This window comes from Stegostoma tigrinum, chromosome 3 (assembly GCF_030684315.1).
Source record: "Stegostoma tigrinum isolate sSteTig4 chromosome 3, sSteTig4.hap1, whole genome shotgun sequence".
Classification (NCBI taxonomy): Eukaryota; Metazoa; Chordata; class Chondrichthyes; order Orectolobiformes; family Stegostomatidae; genus Stegostoma; species Stegostoma tigrinum.
The window spans coordinates 92,910,934-92,934,316 of NC_081356.1; the positions used below are offsets into that span (position 1 = coordinate 92,910,934).

A 23,383-nucleotide genomic window follows, 5' to 3' on the forward strand; every position below is an offset into this window, starting at 1 on the left:
TGATTGTCTTGGACTTTTTGATCTGTCTGTTATAAACCTTTAACATCAGCTTCTAACATCTTTTCTATGACTAATGGCAAGATAACTGGCCTATAATGCGCTGCTTTCCATCTCTCATTCTCAATAAACAAAAATTAGATTCAGTATTTTCCAAGCTAATGGAATGTTCACAAATCAAGGCAATTTTGGAAAATTAAAACCAATGCATCAGCTATTTCACAAGCCATTTTTTGTAAGTCCCCTCAGATGATATCCATCAGGACCTAGAGTCTTCTCACCCCTGGTTCCAAAATCTCGCTCAGTACCACTTCCCTGGTGATCACAATTTTCTTCAGTTCTTCTATTCCTTCCATTTTAGAATTTACACCTATTCCTGGGATGTTACTTATATCTTCCATAGTGAAGACGGATGAAAACTACCTGTTCAACTCATCTGCCATCTGCTACTTTCTAAAGAAGCACCTCACTTTCAATCACATTTTGTCATTAGCCACGGATGGTAGGTCCTGCCCCTCGAACTGTTGTTTCTTGCGGAAACGTATCTGTTTTGTGTATTGAAATAACCCTTTAAAATTCTGCTACTCATCTCTTCTGACCCATTCCTTTATCTAATTTTCCAATTCACTTTGGGCAGCTCTGCTTTCATGACCGGATAATTGTCCATATTTAAGTTTATTTTACAAGTTTTGAACATACTTGCCTTTCTCTCAAACGGAATGTAAAATTCAATAATATTAGGGTTGCCACTACCTAGAGGTGGCTTTACTATGAGACCACAATAACATTATCTCCTATCAACACCAAAATCCTTTTGATCACCCCCCCCCACCCCATTTGAATTGCTCACTGTGCCACACTAATATGGTCAGTTAGCTCATCCACCCTACAGCCGTGAACTTGCTGAAAGAGCTTCAAATTTTATCAGCATCTCTCCTACTGAAGACATCTGATACTTATGCGGTCCAAATGTTACTGGCCACATAGCAGCCAAAAATTGACTCATATTCCTATCCAAACAGTTCAAAGGCACCAACGTTTCAAGATTTAAGGAGTTGCAAATAGAACTAAACACTTGGTAAACCTCAGTAAGCATGGCCTCTTTTGATAGAAGATTAAAATTTGAGTAATTGATCATAACAACGACAGGGGAACTATCTTGAGAAATTCCTACAGCAATGCCCTCGGGCAGAAATGATTGATCTCTAAAAAGAGCAATCATTTTGCCTTATGCCGGGTATAACTCCATTCCATGGATGTCAATTTTACTCATGCTCCTTAGTAACATACCCAGACAAACACTGCTTTTAACGGCAAGAGCATCCACTCTCACTTTGTAACTTGGAATTCAGCTCTTCCATTCATATTTCAATCAATAGCGGTCTGAAGCTCACTGGTCTTGATGAAATGATGTTGATAAGAGATTTGAAAGGGAGGGACACTTTATGATTATAGGGGAAATTCACAAGGTTATTCATCATGAAGTCAAAACAGGAAGTTGTATAGTTAGTAGTTTAGAGGGAATATGATTGAGGAACTGGGAGATGGGCATAAGGAATTCAGAAAAGGCAGGCAAGTGTGGAAATAAACTGGATAATCTGATGTAGATACAGAGAAAGATGGAGCTAGGAGTCAAGGAATAACACAGAGGCATTTTAACAAATGGTCTTAAATAATTTCTATAAGTTCTGCGCACTTTTAAGAATTGAGTACGGTGGGTGCAGGGAAAAGAAATTTAAGGAAAGATGGTAGTGAAAAAATGAAAGACCTATGATTGTACTTGCCCTCATTTATCCTCGATTAATGAAAAAAATCAATTTGAAATGTAAAAGTCATTTTTCCTCAAGGGAAACTAATGACTAAGTACAACTGAGATCCTGCTGTACCTTTCTAACTAAAATAAAATCCAAGGCAAGGCGTAATAATACTTGTTATTGTTTCAAGCCACATATTCTGGGATTTCTATCTTACAATCATATTATTCCAAATGCAGCACCATATGATCATGATGCTTCTACATACAATTGTTGTTAGTTTAATTTTCGGCTCATTAAATTGAACACAAACTGTTCATTATTTTTCAGTCTGAAAAGCAAACACTGACAATGTTAAGTATGTATTTAAATGAGGCATTCCAATATTCTGTAATGAAACTGAATATCGACTATCTTTTACACATATAATTCAAACAGGATGCCCAGTTATACTCCAGTAAAGCAGTTGGGGCTGCAATGTTACCTCTGACTACACAGCTGAAAATATGAACAAATATGAAGGAGCAACGTGTTGTATTTTAGTTATTGCTCTTTATTATTTATTGCATGACCCAAGCTTTTGCAAACAGTGGTGAAAAAGGGATGTCATCCATCATTCACTTCACTGGCAGCTGCCTGCAAAATTTGCTCAGCTTCTAGGGTACAGATTTGCCCAAATCTGGCACCTGATCCAGCAGATAAGATCTACAAGGGATCTGTATTGTTTGTAAGCAGGGCAAGAAACAATGAGACTCTTCAACCAAACAGACTGAAGAACCGTCACTGCACATGCAGAATCAGCACAGGAAGGATAAAGCAGGAAAGATAATTTAGATGTGAATGATGTACAGAAGGCAAACAAAAAATTTGGGAAGACACATAGTACTAAGAGATAGAAGAAACACAGTAATGTACATATTTGAAAAGATCTAATTACCAAATCTGCTAATCTTCTTCCTGGGATACTAAAGCTCACAATTGTCAATTCAAATTTTCAAGCACAGAGATTTTGGTTTTTAAGCTCTCATCACTTACGAAGTTAGCAAAGCTCATTCTTAGCCCCAACTTTTCAGCCTACTTTACTATGGAACTAATGAGAAAACAGCACAATTCACATTGTTACACTCACTTTAATGTCAAGTCTGTCAGTGATGAGTGCAATAGACCACCCTGTGGATGAGCAGAGTATCACTGATGGCAATTTTGGAATTCTGCATTTAACTGAGCAGATGTTATTCCAGATGTTACTGTCTAAACAAGTGCAGAGTTAAATGTGATCTTTTCCATTATAATGATGAGCTTTGTTAAAGCCCACTGTTATCCTTTTCAAAATTTGGCCCATTATAGTGTACCCCAAATATCACAAGAAGATTAATCAGCTAACTTTCACAGATTATTGCACACCTTCTTTTCACAGTGATGTTTACTTTGGAATTTCCTTCCAGTGGTTCCTGCACTCTGTACACTTTCTGTGTGAAATAAACTGTACCGTGTGGGTTGTCATTGGCTGGAACAATAATATTTGCCACATTATTCCTCCCAATGGAGCTTCCATAAGTAGAACTGGTAAGTTTTACTTGGATGGTCTGTAAAGCAAAACAATTTGCATTGAAATTAATTTATAAGGCACCTTAAAATCACTTCAAAGTTACATTTTCCATCCAGTCTCCTAGTTTCAAAACTTTAAGTGGAAAATTCAGCTTTTAGTTTCTTGAAAGTCCTGTGTGCAGAAACTATTTTGCTTACATTTTGACTGTTAAAAATCATTTTGCTCTTGTTTAGCAGAGACGTTATCAGTAGATTTGTAGAGGAAAAGGACACTACCTGAAGAGGGAGAACTGTTACCATCATCAATTAACACTGGAGCCATGAAGGGAAGGTGAATGGTCGGTAGTTTAGTCAAGGGATAACAAGGTGTAGAGCTGGATGAACACAGCAGGCCAAGCAGCATCAGAGGAGCAGGAAGGCTGATGTTTTGGGCCCAGAGCCTTTTTAGTCAATGCAGATGTGAGAATAAAATGTGCTCAGAGGTGTAGAAGGAAATTTAAAAACATGCAGATTTAGAGCTACAGCTATAGGGAATTCATGGAGGAAGTTTGATCTGGCGGATTAAGAGAAAGGGAAGCGACAAGCAGCTGACCACATGACATTAATCTGAAAGACAAAGGAGTTCTTGAGCTCCTTCTAGTTGTTGGAGGTGAGCGCAGAGGAGTCAAGGCAGGGATTGAAAAAGAATTCTAAAAATGATGTTTTGTGATAACTCTGTAATGTCTGAATATCTTTTATAATCGCAAGGTAATCCAAATTGAATTTTAAACAGGCAACTGAGCACACATGTTGTCACCTGCTAACAGTTTTATGGTAATGCCAGTAACACACAGAGGTACATGTGCACTTTGAATGTCACATGCTCTCCTGATGCTTCACCATTTCTGTCATCAAAGGATGATGAAAGGACGAATTAGAGCCAACTTGAGCGAGAAGTCTGAGGTTGCAACTGCTAGACATATTATTTTCCCCTCCCCTCCCCTCTAGAGGGAGGGTTCCCTCTGAGACACCTTGGCCCACTCCTCCTCCTCCACTCGCAACACCTATCCACGCACCCTGCACTTCATTCAATCTACTCTACTGTGTTCACTGCTCACCAAGTGATCAATTCTACACTGTCAGGATGTAACACCAATTGGGTAATTCCTTTGCAGAACACCTACTTTCTGTAAGTAACAATGACCCTGAGCTTTTCTCTGAACGTCCAATTTCCTGGCACTTCTATGCATGCACCATCATGTTCCCTTGCCAATATGTCTGTCTCAGGTCCACTGCAGTGTTCCAGGAAGGCTCAACACAAGCTAGGGGATCTTACAGCTGATTTGTGTTTTGGTGGTTAAAACACACACGAGAAGGCTACTTCTGACTCTTTCAGGAGGCTATAGAGAAACAAGCAATCAGGTTAATTTGAAACCAGAGTAGTTGTGAATGGACAGATGGGTCATTTACAAAATGCACTCACTATCATACGTTTCAGGCCAAAATTGTTAAAGTCAATCAAAAATTAAGGGAAGATGATGTAGAGCAGCAACCAACGAAGCAAGGCTCTGTAAATCTTTGACTGGGGATCAATCTGAAATTAGGTTTCTCAGTTGAGACCTGTCATTCTGGACAGTGCCCTTACACTGAACAAGGCAGCAGAAACACATCTTCAACCAGGCATTGGTTCAATCTATGATGCTCCTTGTGTTGCAACTAGTGGACTAGACCTCTCTTCAGACTCACTGCAAGGATTTCTGACAAGCATCATCAATCATGTGCGAAGACAGTACTTTGTCAGCAAGGATCCACACAACAATTCATGTCATTGGCGTAAGCTAATGATGCACCAGTGTATGTAAAAGCACTTAGAAGCTCGTGTTGCTATTAGGAAAGTAAGCACAGATTTATATGACTTCACTTCTTGCAGTCCCAAAATAACTACACATTGAGTGAATAGGTTCCCTCTCTACTGTCAAAAGTGCTTAGTTATATCATTGTATATTTGGTTACAGAAAGCTAATCTGTATCTAAAATAAACATAAACAGTTTTGCAAAGTGGTTCCCAAAAGCCATATGTCTCTTCTTGATGATTCAACAGCTGTCAAGATCAGGCTGACCTTCATCTTAACAGTCAGTAACAAAGGGCAAATTAAATAATTCAAGGACTCCAGGACTTTTCACTGAAAATTCAGAAAGTTGTGAGAACTCAACTTGTTATTTATAGTGTTGAACTGGAGTTAAGAATGACATCACAATGAAAACCAGTATAATTATTCTGTGAAACAACAGTTCATTAAAGTTAACAGTTGCAACAATTTTGTTCTATCTGATAAAAATTTGCTGAGTACAGCCATTTCAGAGAAGGACCATATAGACAGCGTAAGAGAAACATCTTGAACCAGCAACTACTTCAAGGCAGGGACAGAGGAAGGTATCCAAGAAAAACAACAGTTAAAGGACTGCTGTCTTGAACCAGGCTATGAAGAACCAGAACATCAAAGGTTCCAAAAGTGAATCAAAGGAGACGTCATGCGGTCAAAGGAACTGTCCTGTGTGCTGCTTTCACTTGTGGGAGCAAAATCTGGTTTGTAGATTACAGAAGACATTTCAGTTACTGAATCTAACTTCAAGTTTCAACCCCTTCAATGCAGACTGGTGACTTTAAGAGGTGAAAAGCTGGTAATAGTTCCAGACCCCATTGCCCTGTCAGTCTACATTGTCCTCACCCATTCAGAATATTACGAATTCTCTAAGACTCTTGCATTGGGCATTTATCGCCTCCTTGGTGTAGGAGTGAGTGGTTAGTTGGGCAATGCTGCAAATATCCCCTGCAGATCCCTGGAAAGATTCACTGCGTGGAAGTCATAAGCTTCAATAACCTACACTGCTACTGGCATAGGATGCCCAATGCATTCCGTGAACTGGAAACCAACAAACTGCAGATGCCGGAAATCAGAAATAGAAATTTCTGGTCTGAAGAAGGGTCACTAGATCTGAAACATTAACTCTGCTCTTTCTCTGTAGATGTTGCCTGACCTGCTGAGATTTTCCAGCAATTTATGATTTTTGCTAATTGAACTGAGGTCATCCTGCATACTTGCATATAATTACTCTAACTGTTTCCCTGGGAGATATGGTCTCCTCAAATGCTGTGTCTCTTAAACGTTTGTACGTAAGAATCTTCCTGGTCCAAGAAACTCCTAGGTGTGTCAGAGGCCCGTGTTGTTGAAAATTTTTTTCCCACTTGTGTACCCTTCCATCGCAGACACGATTTGTAACTGTTTTTGTGCAAAGGGAACTGACACGCAGCCTCGTGCATGACTCTCTGAGCCCGCTTGCTACTTTGCCTACACCAGCAGATTCACAAAACCCAGTCCACATCACTGTGATCCTACCCATCCGGGTCTTCTCCAAAGGAAAGCTGCTACCATCTCAAGTTCAGTACCAATGAGATGGAAGAAGTTTTGTGTACTGATATCATTTCCTGCTCAATTTCATCGATTTCAAGAAGATTTTTGATAATATCCATCAGCAGCCACTTTGCTAATCGCAAGGCAGTATGGAATCCCAAAGCACCGTATTAACATCTACACAGCCTCATGCTATGGCTCCAGCTGCTGCATCAAGACCTGTATGACCACAAGTACTCATTCAACATCACAGAAGTAAGTAAATCTGAATACCCTCCCACTTCCTTTTCCTCTTGTTGTATTATGAAGGCTTACCATGTCCACACACTGTTATTGGTCTTTCTCCTGCAAGAGTTTTCTCACTGAAGACAAAGTAAGTCAAAGTAACAATCACTCTGAACCATTCTAATGAGAAAATTAATTCCCGAGTAATAGGAAATGGTGGCACAGTGGTGATGTCACTGGTCTGGTAATCAAGAACTCTAGCCCAATGTTTTGGGAACATGGGTTTAATTCAGCATGGAAGATGGTGAAATTTGACTGCAATAAAATAATTGGAATTTTTAAAAAAAACTAGCCTAACAGATTCATACAGTTATGGAAAAAGACACTTAGGTCCTACTCATCATGATAACCAGACATCCTAAATTAATCTGGTTCCATTTGCCAGCATTTGGGCCATATCCCTCTAATCTCTCCCTGTTCACATACCCATCCAGATGCCTTTTAAATGCTGTAGTTGTACCAGCCTCCACCACTTCCTCTGGGAGTCAATTTCATATATGTGCCACCTTCTGTATGAAAAAGGTGACCCTTAGGTACCTTTTAAATCATTCTCCTCTCACCTTAAATCTATGCCTTCTAATTTTGGACTCTCCTACCCTGGAGAAAATACTTTGGCTATTCACCCTATCCATGCCCCTCATGATTTTATAAATTTCTAAAATGTCACCCCTCAGCGTCAATGCTCCAGGGAAAACAGCCCCAGCCTATTCAGACTCTCCCTATATCTCAAACTCTCTAATCCTGGCAACATCCTTGTAAATCTTTTCTGAACCCTTTCATGTTTCACAACATCCTTCCTACAACAGGGAGATCATGGTGACATACAACCACTGCTGACTGTGAAAAAAAACTCATCCAGGTCACAAATGTGCCTAATGTCTTTTAGGGAAGGTAATCTGCCAATGTTATCTGATCTGGTGTACATTGGGGTCTCTTGACTGTCTCTGGACAACTAGGAACCGGCAAAAAATACTGGCTTAGCCAACAATACCTGCATTCCATAAAGAAACTAATTAAGCATGTTGCATCGAGGGACTTTTCACTATATTTCCACTGTGAAAAGCCACAATATCTATTAATTGCTTACCTTAAGAAACCCAAAAACGCAATTTTAACCTATTCAGTCAAAACAAATTACATGATTCAAATACAGATGTCACTATTTCATCTAAGGCCATTATGTCTTCCCTCGTTTGCTTTAGGCGGCAACAATAAACATTTTACTATTTATTTTACTAAGATGTGAAATTCTTTCAAATTTATCCTTTTCTTTTGAAATACTATAGAAAAAGCTGCAAAAGAAACTTCAGAACGAGTTTCCCCAATGATATCCAGTAGCTGAACTTCCTTACTAATAAATACCTTGACTGGAGTTGTCGCTTTTGCAATTAATGGTCTCAGTTTCTCTGTCTCTCTGTCTCTCTCTCTCACTCAATCTAAAAGCAAGATTCAAGGCAGCTTTGGACTGAGAGTTAGTTGACCATTTACCATTATCAGTTGCAGATTCTAGATTACTAATCCACATTTTAGCAATAAAATAATTACTGGCAGCTGACAGTAAGACGCAGAGTGTTCTGGAAGCACATTTAAGGATATGTCAAAGAAGTGTGATTGAGTGATGGAACTGTGCACACTATCCACTGTCAATGCTCAAAAAAAAAGTATTGGTAAAACAAAACTTCAAGACTTTACTTGAATTATTGATCTACAGTATTTAAAACCTATGTTTTTACCTCCTCAATTTCAGGGAAATCATCTGCTCGAAGTTCCAATTGTAGGTTTTGAATAGTTTGCCCAGGAGCGAATGTCACCTCACCCAAGGCCACCTGAAGATCATCGGCAACTTGCTGATCATTTGTCATGGCAGTCCACTGGACTGTAACATTACCAAGTGTTCCAGCATGTCGAATAACTGGCAGATTTATCTTTGTAGTTTCAGATTCTGGCTCTTCAACAATAAATTCTATCATTTCAAAAGCTACAACAGAAAATAAACCATTAGGGCTTTACAGGTATTTTCCGATAAACATGGTCAGATGTGGAGCAGGTAGGACTTAAACTAGGTACTTCTAACCTGAGGCAGGGACACTACCACTGCACCAGAACAGTCCTTCTCAATTTTTACAGTCTTCTGATTCCACCCCAATTCTTTAATTTGGCACAGTACAAATACATTCAAGGCTCTGGAGAGAACACATTACGATCTGTAATCATTTGGAGTGTTTGACACTAATTCACTTTTGTGGAACACAGATCCTGCCTCAATAATCTGATTAAGTTCTCTGGAAAAATGATCTGTTACTCCAATGACAATTAGCAATCAGCAATAAATGCTGGCTTAATCAGTGATGAACATGCTCTATGAAAGAGTAAAAAATATTCAGGTTGATTACCTTCGTCAGAATGCATGGGCATTTCTGACGCGAATTTATCAACCTGAAGCATTAATTGCTTCTTTTCACATATGCTGCCTGATCTTCTAAGCATTTCAAGAATTTTCTGTTTTCATTCTGTGTGTTTCCGGCCAGTCTCCCATTTATTCCATTAGACAGCTGTCTGATTTGCAGCATTGACTCTTTCTCACCACAACCAAGACTCCCAGCACTGCAAGAAGCAAGCTAAGTCTTTGCAAGAATAAAAAAGACTTCTATTCCACTGATACTCAACACCGAAAGAGAATGAAAGTTTGTGTCACCTGAAGTGATGGCATCTTTCATTCTGCAACATTTACCCATTCCACTAACTTTCACATTTGCCCACAGTCAAATTAGCTGATGATATCGTCTGAAACCTGGCCATGTGTGAAGAACACAAATACAAGGAACCAGCAATAATATAATGAAGCATACTAATGACATGCTGATCACTCTGGGATTCCCTCCAATAAGGTCCAAACAAATTGAATGTAGTTTTTTGCATTCAGCACAACTCAATGATACTTGTGTGCTTGGGTCTTAGTCTATGTTCATGCAGGCAACTCTCACAATTGACAACATCATTCCTTAAAGATTAATTAAGGGAAGGTCCTTAACGAATACTTTGCTTCATACATACTTTTCTTCCAACGCTTCACCAGTGAGAGGGACCTTGATGTTTGTGAGGACAGCATGAAACAGGCAGATATGTTCAAATTGGTTGATGTTAGGAAGGAGAATGTGCTAGAAATTTTGAAAAACATGAGGATAGGTAAGCCCCCTGGTCCAGCCGGGATATAACCAAGGTTTCACAGGAAGCCAGGGAAGAGATTGTTGCCCCTTTAGCAATAATCTTTGCACCCTCACTGCCCACTTGAGTAGCACCAGAAGATTGGAGGGTGAAAAATGTCATTCCCTTGTTCAAGAAAGGGAATAGGGATAATCTTGGGAATTACAGACTAGTCAGTCTTACTGCTGTGGTGAGCAAGTTATTGAAGAGGATTCTGAGAGATAGTATTTATGATTATTTAGAAAAGCATAGCTTGATTACAAATAGTCAGCATGACTTTGTGAAGGGCAAGTCATGCCTCACAAGCCTCATTGAATTCTTTGAGGATGTGACAAAACACACTGATGAAGGCAGAGTAACGCATGTGATGTATCTGGATTTCAGCAAGGCATTTGATAAAGTTCCCCATGGTATGCCCATTCAGAAAGTATGGAGGCTTGTAATTCAGGGAAATTTGGCTATCTGAATACAAAACTGGCTGTCCAATAGTAGACAGAGAATGGTAGCAGATGAAAAGTATTTAGCCTGGAGTTCAGTGACCAGTATTGTTCAGCAGGGATCTATTCTGGGGCCTCTGCTCTTTTGTGATCTTTATAAATGACTTGGATGAGGAAGTGAAGTAAAAGGGTAGTTTAGTAAGTTTGCCAATAATACGAACGCTGGTGGACTTGTAGACAGTGTTATAGTTTGCAACGAGACATTGACAGGATGCAGAGCTGGGCAAAGAAGTGGCAGATGGAATTCAATCCAGAAAGTGTAAAGTGATTCATTTTAGAAGGTCAAATTTGAATGCAGAATACAAGGTTAGTGGTAGGATTCTTGGCAGAGTGGAGGAACAGAGGGATCTGAGGGCCCACACCCAAAGATCCATCAAAGTTGCTACCCAAGTTGATGGGGTTATAAATTAGGCATATGGTGTGTTGGTTTCCATTAGCAGGGGAATTGAGTTTAAGAGCCACGAGATTATGCTGCAGCTCTATAAAACTCTGGTTAGACCACACTTGGAATTTTGTGTTCCATTCTGGTCACCTCATCATAGGAAGGATGTGGAATCTTTAGAGAGGGTGCAGAGGATATTTACCAGGATGCTGCCTGCGATAGAGGGCAGGTTTTATGAGGAAAGGTTGAGGGAGCTAGGGCTTTTTTCATTGGAGCAAACAAGGATGAGAGGTGATTGGAGAGAAGTGTACAAGATGATGAGAGGCATAGATACAGTGGACAGTCAGAGACTTCTCCCAGTCGTTAAGTATAAGTCGAAATTTCAAAGCATTCAAGGCTATGGAATTTATAATGACTATTACAAGGGGGCATAATTTTAAAGTGATTGGAGGAAGGTAGAAGGGAAATGTCAGGAGTAGGTTTTTTACGCAGTGTGGTTGGCGTGTGGAATGCGCTGCCAGCAGTGGTAGTGGAGTCAGATACTTTAGAGACTTTTAATTGACTCTTAGATAGGCACGTGAAGGATAGTAAAAGGTAGGGTATGCAGGGTAGATTGATATTAGTAGGCTAATAGTTCGGCACAACATTGTGAGCTGAAGAGCCTGTGCTGTGCTGTACTGTTGTACATTTTGTGTTCTATTAACATTCACGATTTTTACTCTCTGGTGATAAACAGATTTTTACCAAATCCCAACTTCAGCCCTGATGGATAGGCCAGGCTATTGTACATAAGCAAAACTACTGATTGGGTTTATTTTCTTTTTTTTTAGTTACAGAATTATTACTCTTTACTCAGAGAGTAGTAAGGGAATGGAACGCTTTGCCTGCAACGGTAGTAGATTCGCCAACTTTAGGTACATTTAAGTCGTCATTGGACAAGCATATGGACGTTCATGGAATAGTGTAGGTCAGATGGGCTTGAGATCGGTATGACAGGTCAGCACAACATCGTGGGCCGAAAGGCCTGTACTGTGCTGTAATGTTCTATGTTCTATGATGTGACGTTATGTGTAATATTGAAGTGCTAACAATATGAACGAGATACAGGACTTTAAGAATGTAAATTTAGAGTGGTGTGATGCATTGCAGAGTAGATGAGATTAAGTTATAATGTTAAGGGCTAATTTTAAGAAGTTGTGTTAAAGGCAAAGAGTATTGCCAACCAGCCAAGGTAAAAAAACAAACTTGAGTAGCATACCTACGTTCATCCACTCATAACCAAAGCCTGCGTCAGTGAGTCCTAACTTTTTCACACTTCAATGAAATAAATAATTCCACAATACACAGAGCAGATTTCCCTTCTCACTGTGTAGGTGAGGTGACAAATGCCAGCAGATAATTCCTTTAATAACAGACAATGGGGCCCTGGAGGAGATCAGAAACAAAGCCTTGGTGCTCGGGTAAAGCAGAGCTGCTTCCCCAACATTTTGTGGCACACCTCTCACCTTTGTCACAGAACAATATTATACTGCAGCACACTGTTTCAAAACTACTGGCCTGGGTAACCCATAATTGTAGCCCTTTATCTCAGATTCACATTCATAGAGTCATACTGCACAGATGAGGCCCTTTTGCCTATTGAGTCTGTACTGATCTATGTACACTAATCCCACTTTCCAGCTCCTGGCCAATAGCCTTGAATGTAATGACATTTCAACTTATACTCAATGCAATCTAATTGTCTGCTTATTAATCACGCTGTTCAATTACAAGCAAATGAGTTTGATTTTACCGAAAGATCCGTAAGGATCATCTGAAGCTTCAATCGTAATGGTTGCCTGTGTGACAGCTCCAAGCACAGCACCCCCTGTCGTCTCATTAATAAGTTCAACACGAAATGACTCTTCAAGCTCTGGAATTATGTCATTAAGGAGGTAAATTGGCACAGCTTTGCTTGTCTCCCCTTCGAGCAAAAGAACATCAGAAGATGCTATACTGTAATCATCACCTATAGAAGTAATACACAAAACACAGTTCTATCAGTGTTTTTTTCTGAAAAATTAGATTTGAAGCAATGCAACGTTTTGAAGGGTTCATGCAGATGGAGACACTATACATATTTTATTCTTTTTTTTAAAGAAGTGGTTGCTTATGTTCAACATATCCCAGTCTTCCTTGGATTTCAAAATTTCTCTCAGTCATTCTTTGGCCACCAATTTAACAGTTTGATTGTGATCAGCATTTGCCACTAAAATTATATTTCATCAGTTACATTCCTTTTTTTGCTGTATTTCTCTTATTGTTTGCTGCCTTCACGACCTCACAATTGTCTTGCCAAATTGAAATCCAAGAAACCTGCGTACTATCAATTCTACTCTAAAAGTGACCACAAGACAATGAACAAAGTAGATCAATTGCTATTTGCTACACTTTGTCATTTTCATCTCCCTTTGACAAACTATCTGAACTCAATTCTCCTCCTCTCTCCTCTATTGTTTGACAAAATCAAATCACAATTTTATTGCATCTATAATATAAAAAAGAAATGGACAACTGGGCATTTGGGAAATATGCACTAAATAATTATTGGAGAGATAGGTCCTGAAATAATTTCTGAATGCTGCGCAGTTATTTGTACCCAGAAGGAAGATATGCATAAAAAGCTTGAAGAGGATGAGAGGAAATGACATGTTGGCTCAGAATAGTAACCATGGATGGATAATTATAGCTACAGCATAACATCCTGCCATTCTGAGACAGGCAATATTAGATTTTATAGATGATGCACTGCACGTTAAAGTCATATTAATAAAATTTTCATATTCATTGGTGAACTACAGAAAAGTATGACAAGTCTCGGTGTAATATTAATAGGTATTAATATCTCTTACCAACTCTCGCTGTCATCGACAAAGCTTGGAATTTTACAGAAACATCTGCAAACATCCCCCCAGTTCTGGTCACATTGATTATTGGTCCGATATAATTTTCAGAAACTCGTACAGCGGAAGTCGAAAGCTGCAGAGTACCAAATGCATCATCACTGGCATTGATTATCACATGGGCCATGATGTCACCCTCCTGTCCAAGTCGTGGAGAGCCAAGAACTAAAAGAGAGTGTCTGTCATCACACAGGGTACAGTAAATTACATTCATCTGTCTGAACACACCCCCTCCCAAAAAAATTCAATGGTTAAAAATAATTCCATTACTTGTGAGTGAACATAGGAATATCATGTCTTAATTAATATTCTGTTCACCTTCCATATCAAAGGATATACAAACAAGATGATCCCAAATATTTTTATATCTAGGTCATGCTCACATACAATTTTCTAGGTAGACAATCATACTTGATAGCGAGTGATTCTTGACCATGATAACTGTCATAAGATAATAAAATGTGAGGCTGGATGAACACAGCAGGCCCAGCAGCATCTCAGGAGCACAAAAGCTGATGTTTCGGCCCTAGACCCTTCATCAGAGAGGGGGATGGGGTGAGGGTTCTCGAATAAATAGGGAGAGAGGGGGAGGCGGACGGAAGATGGAGAGAAAAGAAGATAGGTGGAGAAGAGAGTATAGGTGGGGAGGTGGGGAGGGGATAGGTCAGTCCAGGGAAGACGGACAGGTAAAGGAGGTGGGATGAGGTTAGTAGGTAGGAGATGGAGGTGCGACTTGGGGTGGGAGGAAGGGATGTGTGAGAGGAAGAACAGGTTAGGGAGGCAGAGACAGGCTGGGCTGGTTTTGGGATGCAGTGGGTGGAGGGGAAGAGCTGGGCTGGTTGTGTGGTGCAGTGGGGGGAGGGGACGAACTGGGCTGGTTTTGGGATGCGGTGGGGGAAGGGGAGATTTTGAAGCTGGTGAAGTCCACATTGATACCATTGGGCTGCACGGTTTCCAAGCGGAATATGAGTTGCTGTTCCTGCAACCTTCAGGTGGCATCATTGTGGCACTGCAGGAGGCCCATGATGGACATGTCATCTAAAGAATGGGAGGGGAGTGGAAATGGTTTGCGACTGGGTGGTGCAGTTGTTTATTGCGAACTGAGCGGAGGTGTTCTGCAAAGCGGTCCCCAAGCCTCTGCTTGGTTTCCCCAATGTAGAGGGAGCCACACCGGGTACAATGGATACAGTATACCACATTGGCAGATGTGCAGGTGAACCTCTGCTTAATGTGGAAAGTCATCTCGGGGCCTGGGATAGAGGTGAAGGAGGAGGTGTGGGGGCAAGTGTAGCATTTCCTGCGGTTGCAGGGGAAGTTGCCGGGTGTGGTGGGGTTGGAGGGCAGTGTGGAGCGAACAAGGAAGTCACGGAGAGAGTGGTCTCTCCGGAAAGCAGACAAGGGGTGGGGATGGAAAAATGTCTTGGGTGATGGGGTTGGATTGTAGATGGCGGAAGTGTCGGAGGATGATGCGTTGTATCCGGAGGTTGGTGCGGTGGTGTGTGAGAACGAGGGGGATCCTCTTTGGACGGTTGAGGCGGGGGTGGGGTGTGAGGGATGTGTTGCGGGAAATGCGGGAGACGCGGTCAAGGGCGTTCTCGACCACTGTGGGGGGAAAGTTGCGGTCCTTGAAGAACTTGGACATCTGGGATGTGTGGGAGTGGAATGCCTCTTCATGGGAGCAGATGCGGAGGAGGCGGAGGAATTGGGAATAGGGGATGGAATTTTTGCAGGAGAGTGGGTGGGAGGAGGTGTATTCTAGGTAGCTGTGGGAGTCGGTGGGCTTGAAATGGACATCAGTTACAAGCTGGTTGCCTGAGATGGAGACTGAGAGGTCAGGAAGGTGAGGGATGTGCTGGAGATGGCCCAGGTGAACTGAAGGTTGGGGTGGAAGGTGTTGGTGAAGTGGATGAACTGTTCGAGCTCCTCTGGGGAGCAAGAGGCGGCGTCGATACAGTCATCAATGTAACGGAGGAAGAGGTGGGGTTTGGGGCCTGTGTAGGTGCGGAAGAGGGACTGTTCCACGTAACCTACAAAGAGGCAGGCATAGCTGGGCCCCATGATGTGCTCCACCTATCTTCTTTTCTCTCCATCTTCGGTCCGCCTCCCCCTCTCTCCCTATTTATTCCAGAACCTTCACCCCATCCCCCTCTCTGATGAAGGGTCTAGGCCAGAAACGTCAGCTTTTGTGCTCCTGAGATGCTGCTGGGCCTGCTGTGTTCATCCAGCCTCACATTTTATTATCTTGGATTCTCCAGCATCTGCAGTTCCCATTATCAATTGATAACTGTCAGTTGTTTTGTCACAAAGGCCAGAATTTTACTCCCTTTACTACAAGTCCTCCCTTCCAGTCAGGGGCAGGGTGGTAATAAGGGGCTGGTGGGAATACATGACATTGTGTGACATGGTAGGGGGCCAGACCTACCTCCACCTTTATTTTAACAGCAAAAAGGTGTCAGGCAGCCCACCCAGCCTTTGGCCAACTAAGGTCCCCAAGTGGCCTGTTAATAGCTACAGGGCTGTCCTTCCAACTCCACTGGTATTTTATGCGCATTGTGGGAGTGTGCAGGCACACCAAGCAGAGAAACCTCTAAGTAAATTCCGATTGTCCGGCTTCTCATTCTCAATCACCCTGTGCTCAGAGGCGAGCACAACTGTGATCCTCACCCCTGCTTATTACCAATCTCTCCATTCACTCATTGCTGTCCCCTACATCCCAGTGAGGGGCTTGTCTTATTGATACAGGTTTAGACAGAAGATCTTGACGGGCGCAGGCCTGGAGGGCAGAAGGCCCGGTTCCTGTGCTGTAATTTTCTTTGTTCTTTGTTCATTGTTCTTTGGCATCATTCTGTACCAGACTCTAGCCACCTGCCCAAATAATTTAACTGACTTCCCCGTGAGGTGTACCCCAGAAGTGAGAATAAAGCTGTCAGAAACTTGAAGTATAGAAGCTTCTAAATAGGCCCAGTTAATTCCACAACTGGCAAGTTTTTGATTTCACCTGGACACTCCTTCATGGAATAAGGAAACAATAAAACTGAGACATGAGACAGATTGGAGGGTCATCCTTGCAGCATAATTTAGAGTGGAACTGACAGAAGTGTGGCAGCAAGTTTTCCTAAGAGAGTGGTATATGGAATTCAGAAGAGGAAGGCAATAACATTTTTTTACAAGCCGGCTAATTGAAGATGAACATCAGGAAAGAATTGATCAACCAATTCAGACTACTCACTTGGCCTGTCCTGCTCCCCTTTTAGCAGCACAACATTATCCAACTGGACAAACACAGACTCTGGTCGCTCAGGTTCTACATCATCCAGTATGGGAATCGTGATATTCGCTTCTGTTTGATTGGCTTCAAAAATTATTGACCCATCTATGACAAGGTAATCAGTTTCCTTTGTTGCTCTAGTAATGAAATATGGCAGATTAGCTGACTTTGCATCATCCACAGTTGAGTACGTGACCAAGGCAATACCCATAATTCCACTTAACCGCTCAATTGTCAGTGTTACATTCAGGTCTCCCTCTTCAACTCTGACTGGCTGACTTCTTTCCGAAAAGACAAACACTCCATAGGGGTCATCATTAGCTAGGACTGTCAAAGTAGCATTTGTAAAAATTCCTAGGCGACCGTGTGAAACATTACTGATGTAAATCATAAATTCTTCATCCAATTCTGGCACTTCATCAGAAGCTACCTGCAGCAAAATGTTGGCCAGAGATTGTCCGACTTTGAATGTGGCATTGCCATGGATGTTGACCAAATCATTGTAAGGATCAGAAACAACACTCCAAAATATGGTTGCCTGAGACAGAGCACCACCAGCTCGTTCAACCTAAAAAGTCAAACAACTTATTAAACTCATGAATTATACAATGCAGTTTGTCAATCTCAGACATTTTCCAATGACTTCCGCCAGCATATAAACTTCAATTTAACACGACGTACTCAACATCTTAAACGACAACATATTTGCATAATTCAGCAGAATTTCTATTTTTCAGCTCTAACAAAATATTCAATATCAAGATAAATTACTGACCTGTAATAAAATAATTTCAAGACCGTCTTTGGGTTCTGTACTATTTATATACAAAGAATCATTGCTGAACTGGAACACACCATAGGCATCATCAGAGGCTTCAATAATCACTATGATTTCGGAAGCTATCCCAAGACTGGCTAGAAATCAAACCAAAGCAATTTGATTTAATCTTTTCACTGCTTGTGGATTGTTCATGTTATCTTAACAAACAAATGATATTCAAGAAATAGTTACTATTGCGAGAATGTACAAAACCCCAATTGAAAATAAAAACAAATCTTGTAACTTTTGGTAGGCCTAAAATTGCTGGGATTCTGGGGATATTAGTAAAGAAGGTCTTGCATTCAGAGGCAGGGGTTCAACACTGACCCCAGATTTACCACAGTTTTAGCCTGTATACTGTGTCCTTTAAATTTCGGTGAACATAAGGAACAGGCACAGGAGTAGGCCATTCAGTCACTCAAGCCTGCCTCAGCATTCCACAAAATCATGGCTGATTTGCCCTAGGCCTCAACTATTCTTTTGTACCAGTTTAGGTGTAGCTTGATCTAACTCCAAGACCCTCTGGAGTAGAGAATTCCATATATTCGCTACCTTCCCTAATTCACATAAGTTGAAAACAATTCTGAACATTTACGCTTGTCAAGCCCCTTCAGAATCCTGTCTGTTTCAACAAGTTCATCCCTCATTCTTCCAGTTTGGTGAACCTCTTCATTCTAGGAATCTGCCTTACAAATTGGTATTGAGTAGCATTTTAACATAAATGCTTTTTAAATTCTAACGCTTTTGAAATACAGGAGCAAAACTTTACACTCCAGACTTGACTTTACCAACACCCAGTGCAGTTATAGACTCATACAGCATGGAAACAACCCTCTGGTCCAACCAGTCCACGCTGACCATTTTCCCATACTAAACTAGTCCCACCCAAATGTGCTTGGCCCATATCCCTCCAAACCTTTCCTAGTCACACACTTATCCAAATGTCTTTTAAATGTTGCAATTGTATCTGCATCCACCACTGACAGCTCATTCTGTTTGAAACTGTTGCCCCTCATGTATTCTTTAAATCTTTCTCCTCTCCCCTTAAAAGTACGGCCCCTAGTTTTGAATTCTCCCACATTAGGGAAAAGACCTTTGCTCATGATTTTATAAACCCCAATAAGGTCACCCCTCAACTTCTTATGTTCCAGTGAAAAGGGTCCTGGCCTATCCAGCCTATGTTTATAACTCAAACCCTCCATTCCCAGCCACACCTGGTTAATCTTTTCAGAACTCTTTCTAGTTTAATAATATCCTTCCAATAGGATGGCGACCAGAAGTGCACACCATATTCTAGAAGAGGCTTCACCAGCATCCTGTACTTCCTCAACATGGCCCAACTCCTATACTCAAAAGGTCTTAGCAATGAAAGCAACCATGTAAACATTTTCTTAACTATGCTGTTTACCAGTGATACAAATTTAAAAGAATTATGTACCTGAACCCCGAGGCCTCTCTGTTCTACAACACTATCCAGGGCCCTACCCTTAACTGTATAAGTCTTAAATAAAACCTTTCTTAAATAAAGGCACATTAACCACTCTCCAGTCCTCCAGCACCTCACCTATGTTACAGATGATACAAACATTTCTGCTAAGGGCCCACAATTTCCCAACTTCCCACAATGTCCTGGGATACGCTTGATTAGGTCCCAAAGATTTATCTACTTTTATGTTTTCCAATAAAGGTCTTCACTATTTTCAAACTCCAATCCCTGAACAAGAAAGGCGAACATTCCATTTACTAAAATGCAATACCTCACATTTATCTAAATTAAACTGCATCTGCCACTCCTTAGCCCATTGAACCAATTGATCAAGACCTCTTTGTAATCTTAGACAAGCTTTTTCATTGTCCGCAAGACCACCAATTTTGGTGTCATCCACAAACCTACTAACCATGCCTCTTATACTCTCATCCTAACCATTTATATAAATGAAAAACAAAAGTGGACCCCTGCACCAATCCCTGTGGAACACCAATGGTGATTAGCCTCCAGTCCGAAAAACATCCCTTCACCTCCTCCTTCTGTCTCCTATCATAAAACAAATTTTGCATCCAATTGGCAAGCTCAATCTGAATCCCATGTGATATAACTTGACTGATTTGTCTACAATGTTGAACCTTGTCAAAAGCTTTACTAAAGTCCAAGTAAAAAATGTCTCGTACTCTGCCCTCATCAATATTTTTGGTTACTTCCTCAAAAAACTCAATCAAGTTTGTGAGACACAATTTCCCTCACACAAAACAAGGCTGATTATCCCGAATTATCCCTTGTGTCTCTAAATGCATGTAAATCCTATATTTCAGAATCATCTCCAACAACGTACCCACCACCGATATCTAATCCATAGTTCCGTAGTTCCCAGGCTTCTCCTTACAACCTTTCTTAAGTAAAGGCACATTAGCCACTCTCCAGTCCTCCAGAAACTCACCTTTGTTACAGACGATACAAACATTTCTGCCAAGGGCCCACAATTTCCCAACTTTCCACAATGTCCTGGGACACACTTGATTAGGTCCCAAACATTTATCTACCTTTATGTTTTCTAGTAAAGGTCAACCCTATTTTCAAACCCCAACCCCTGAACAATAAAGATGAACATTCCATTTGTCTTCTTAATTACTTTTTGCATGCTTCCATTTTGTGTCTCCATGCACGAGAATACCTAGATCCCTCTGTGCACATTTTTGTTTTGGAATCTCTCTTTATTTAAATAATAGGGTGTATTTTGGTTCTTCCTGACAAAGTACATGACTTCTCACTTTTCTACATTGAATTCAATCTGCCAAGCTGTGGTCCACTCAGTCGTCCTATCTACATCACGTTGCAAATTCTTCACAGCTTCATAGAGTCATAGAGATCTGTACAGCAGACAAAAGGTCCTTCAGCCCATCAAGCTTGTACCAAACAAAACAAGCATCTAATGATTTTAATTCCACTATGTCCTCATCACAATATGCCCTCCCACTATTTTCATATCGGCACAAAATCTGGATACGTTACACTGTTTCCTCCTTAAAATCATTAATATAAATTACAAATAATTGAGATCCTTGGACTGTCCTTGGTGAGGCCAGAGTCCACAACCATATCTTTCAATCCACCCTCAGATCAATGGATTATTTCAAATGAGCTTCTGGCCTAGTTCAAAAATTGTACCTGTAAGGCCTGATCAAGGTCAGAAGAAATTATACAGTCGATTTCAACTGGAGTAAGTCCAAATGATGTCTTTGGAAGGTCCCAAATATTTATCGGATGTGGTTATAGTAATCCAGAGGCCTAGACCAACAATTTATGAAAATCCCACGGTGGTAATTTAAGAATTTGAATTCAGTTTCAAAAAATCCAAATCGGAAAAGTTAACAAAACAAATCAGAGGGATAAAAGTGACGAAGTCTGCAGATCATCTTTAAAACCAATTGAAAATCCTTACCATTTAGGGTCTTCATTTGACGCCGCCACATACCAACAAGCTTGACTTTTAAATATCCTCTGAAGTGGTAATGAATTATTTAAATAGTATTTCAAGGAGAGAAAGTAACATAATACCTTTTCCTCAGGTTAACCAAGGATGCACAATAAAAACTAACCTTGCCAGCAATATCCATATTGCAAGAAAAGAATTAAAATTATCCAATTATCATAAGAGTAGGAGCAGAAGTAGGCCATTCAGCCCACCAAATTTGTTCCATCATTCAATGAGATTATGGCAGAGCATAATCCTCAATCAGATATAAAATTATGAAATTTGGAAGGCTGCCAGTGAAATTTTATGTGACTTGCTGTGTCATTATTCTTCCTAGGGGGAAATCAGGAGAAATTATGTATGAATTATGCCAAACAATTCCAACTAATCCTTAAATCTGCTGAGAGCATTCCGCTCTACACCATGGACTCTATATCTATCCTTACCAGATGTTACACTGCGCACGGTGGAATGTTCCTGCACTATAACAAACTTGCATCCTTTGCTCTTCAAAATCTACGTCTTTGTGTGAAATCTTTCCTTCCAATATCACTGCCAGATGCAATAGCTTTGTGACTGTGTGCTTTGGAATTCTTGTCACAAAACTGCTGGAGTCGTTTTCAACAAAGTCTTCTACAGAGCGACACTGTGGCTCAGTGGATAGCACTATTGCTTCACAGCACTATGGACGTGGATTCGATTCCACCTTCGGACAACTGTCTGTGTAGAGTTTGCACATCGTCCTCGTTTCGGCATGAGTTTCTTCCAGGTGCTCCGGTTTCTTCCCATAGTCCAAAGATGTGCAGGCTAGGTGGATTGACCATGGGAAATGGATGATTATGGGGACAGAGTAGGGGGATGAGGCTGATTGAGATGCTCTTTGGAGAGTCAGTATGGATTCCATAGGTTGAATAGCCTGCTTCAACTGACTGAGAAATTCCGATAGCCAGATAGTCACTGAGACAGTGCGTATTAGAGTCACATGTCAGGATGCTGCGCAAAATGCCAACGTAACTGACTCAGAAAAAATCATTAGGAAAATGAAAATTTCCCTATGGGCAATTCTGCTACATATGGAACCCTCCATTAAAGTCAAAGAATTTGTAGCATTTCAATTTACATAACGTACCTCAGAATCATTTGGGGAGTAAAAGCTTCCTTTAATCCCTGGGTAGTTATCAATGTGAACCTTGGATTCCAATGACACCTTCCAAGAACAACCTCTGCCCCTGACAACTGGATCAGTTACCTCTCCCCTCACCACAGAGCCTAAACTACCCTAAACATTCATCCACGCACCATGGCCCCTTAGCCATACAACCACTAGCGCTCTAGCCCTCTACCATTCCCCCACCTGTCTGCCACAACAACACACATATCCTAACATACTTAGCATTTCACAACAGCTGTCCAAGCAGCTGGCTGTGCTGCTGAACACTAAAATGTGGACTATGCACACTCACTGCTGCGAGCATGATTTCTACATTGCTCCTCTCTCCTGCTGCCTGCAAGTAATCCTGATCAGATCTCTGCCTTTTAATAACAGGAGACTTCTGTCAAAGTAGTTCCAGAGTATTAGTTTTCTAAATGTAAATACACATTATTTTTGTTTGACCAGGGTCAAAAAATTGGATGCCGTTATATAATCTAATCTAAAATTTAACTCTTAACATCTTCAATGATAATACTATGTCCAACAAACTTAGAGATAATGGGAACTGCAGATGCTGGAGAATTCCAAGATAATAAAATGTGAGGCTGGATGAACACAGCAGGCCAAGCAGCATCTCAGGAGCACAAAAGCTGACGTTTCGGGCCTAGACC

The 23,383-nt window shown here is 40.9% G+C and overlaps 1 protein-coding gene across 10 annotated transcripts in view; it reads right to left on the reverse strand.

Moving 5' to 3' along the window:
• Nucleotides 1–23,383, reverse strand: part of adgrv1 (adhesion G protein-coupled receptor V1) — a 560,536-nt gene that overhangs the window by 412,723 nt on the left and 124,430 nt on the right. For 8 of the 10 annotated variants that reach the window (XM_048527099.2, XM_048527101.2, XM_048527100.2 and 5 more), the window contains exons 27-32: nt 18,045–18,184; nt 17,231–17,837; nt 13,951–14,166; nt 12,852–13,067; nt 8,710–8,954; nt 3,156–3,337 (exon numbers count right to left, since the gene is read on the reverse strand). In XM_048527099.2, the coding sequence (XP_048383056.2) occupies nt 3,156–3,337; nt 8,710–8,954; nt 12,852–13,067; nt 13,951–14,166; nt 17,231–17,837; nt 18,045–18,184 (1,606 nt within the window). The remainder of the gene's footprint in view (nt 1–3,155; nt 3,338–8,709; nt 8,955–12,851; nt 13,068–13,950; nt 14,167–17,230; nt 17,838–18,044; nt 18,185–23,383) is intronic. The other 2 variants (XM_048527106.2, XM_048527104.2) reach the window with 1 other exon arrangement.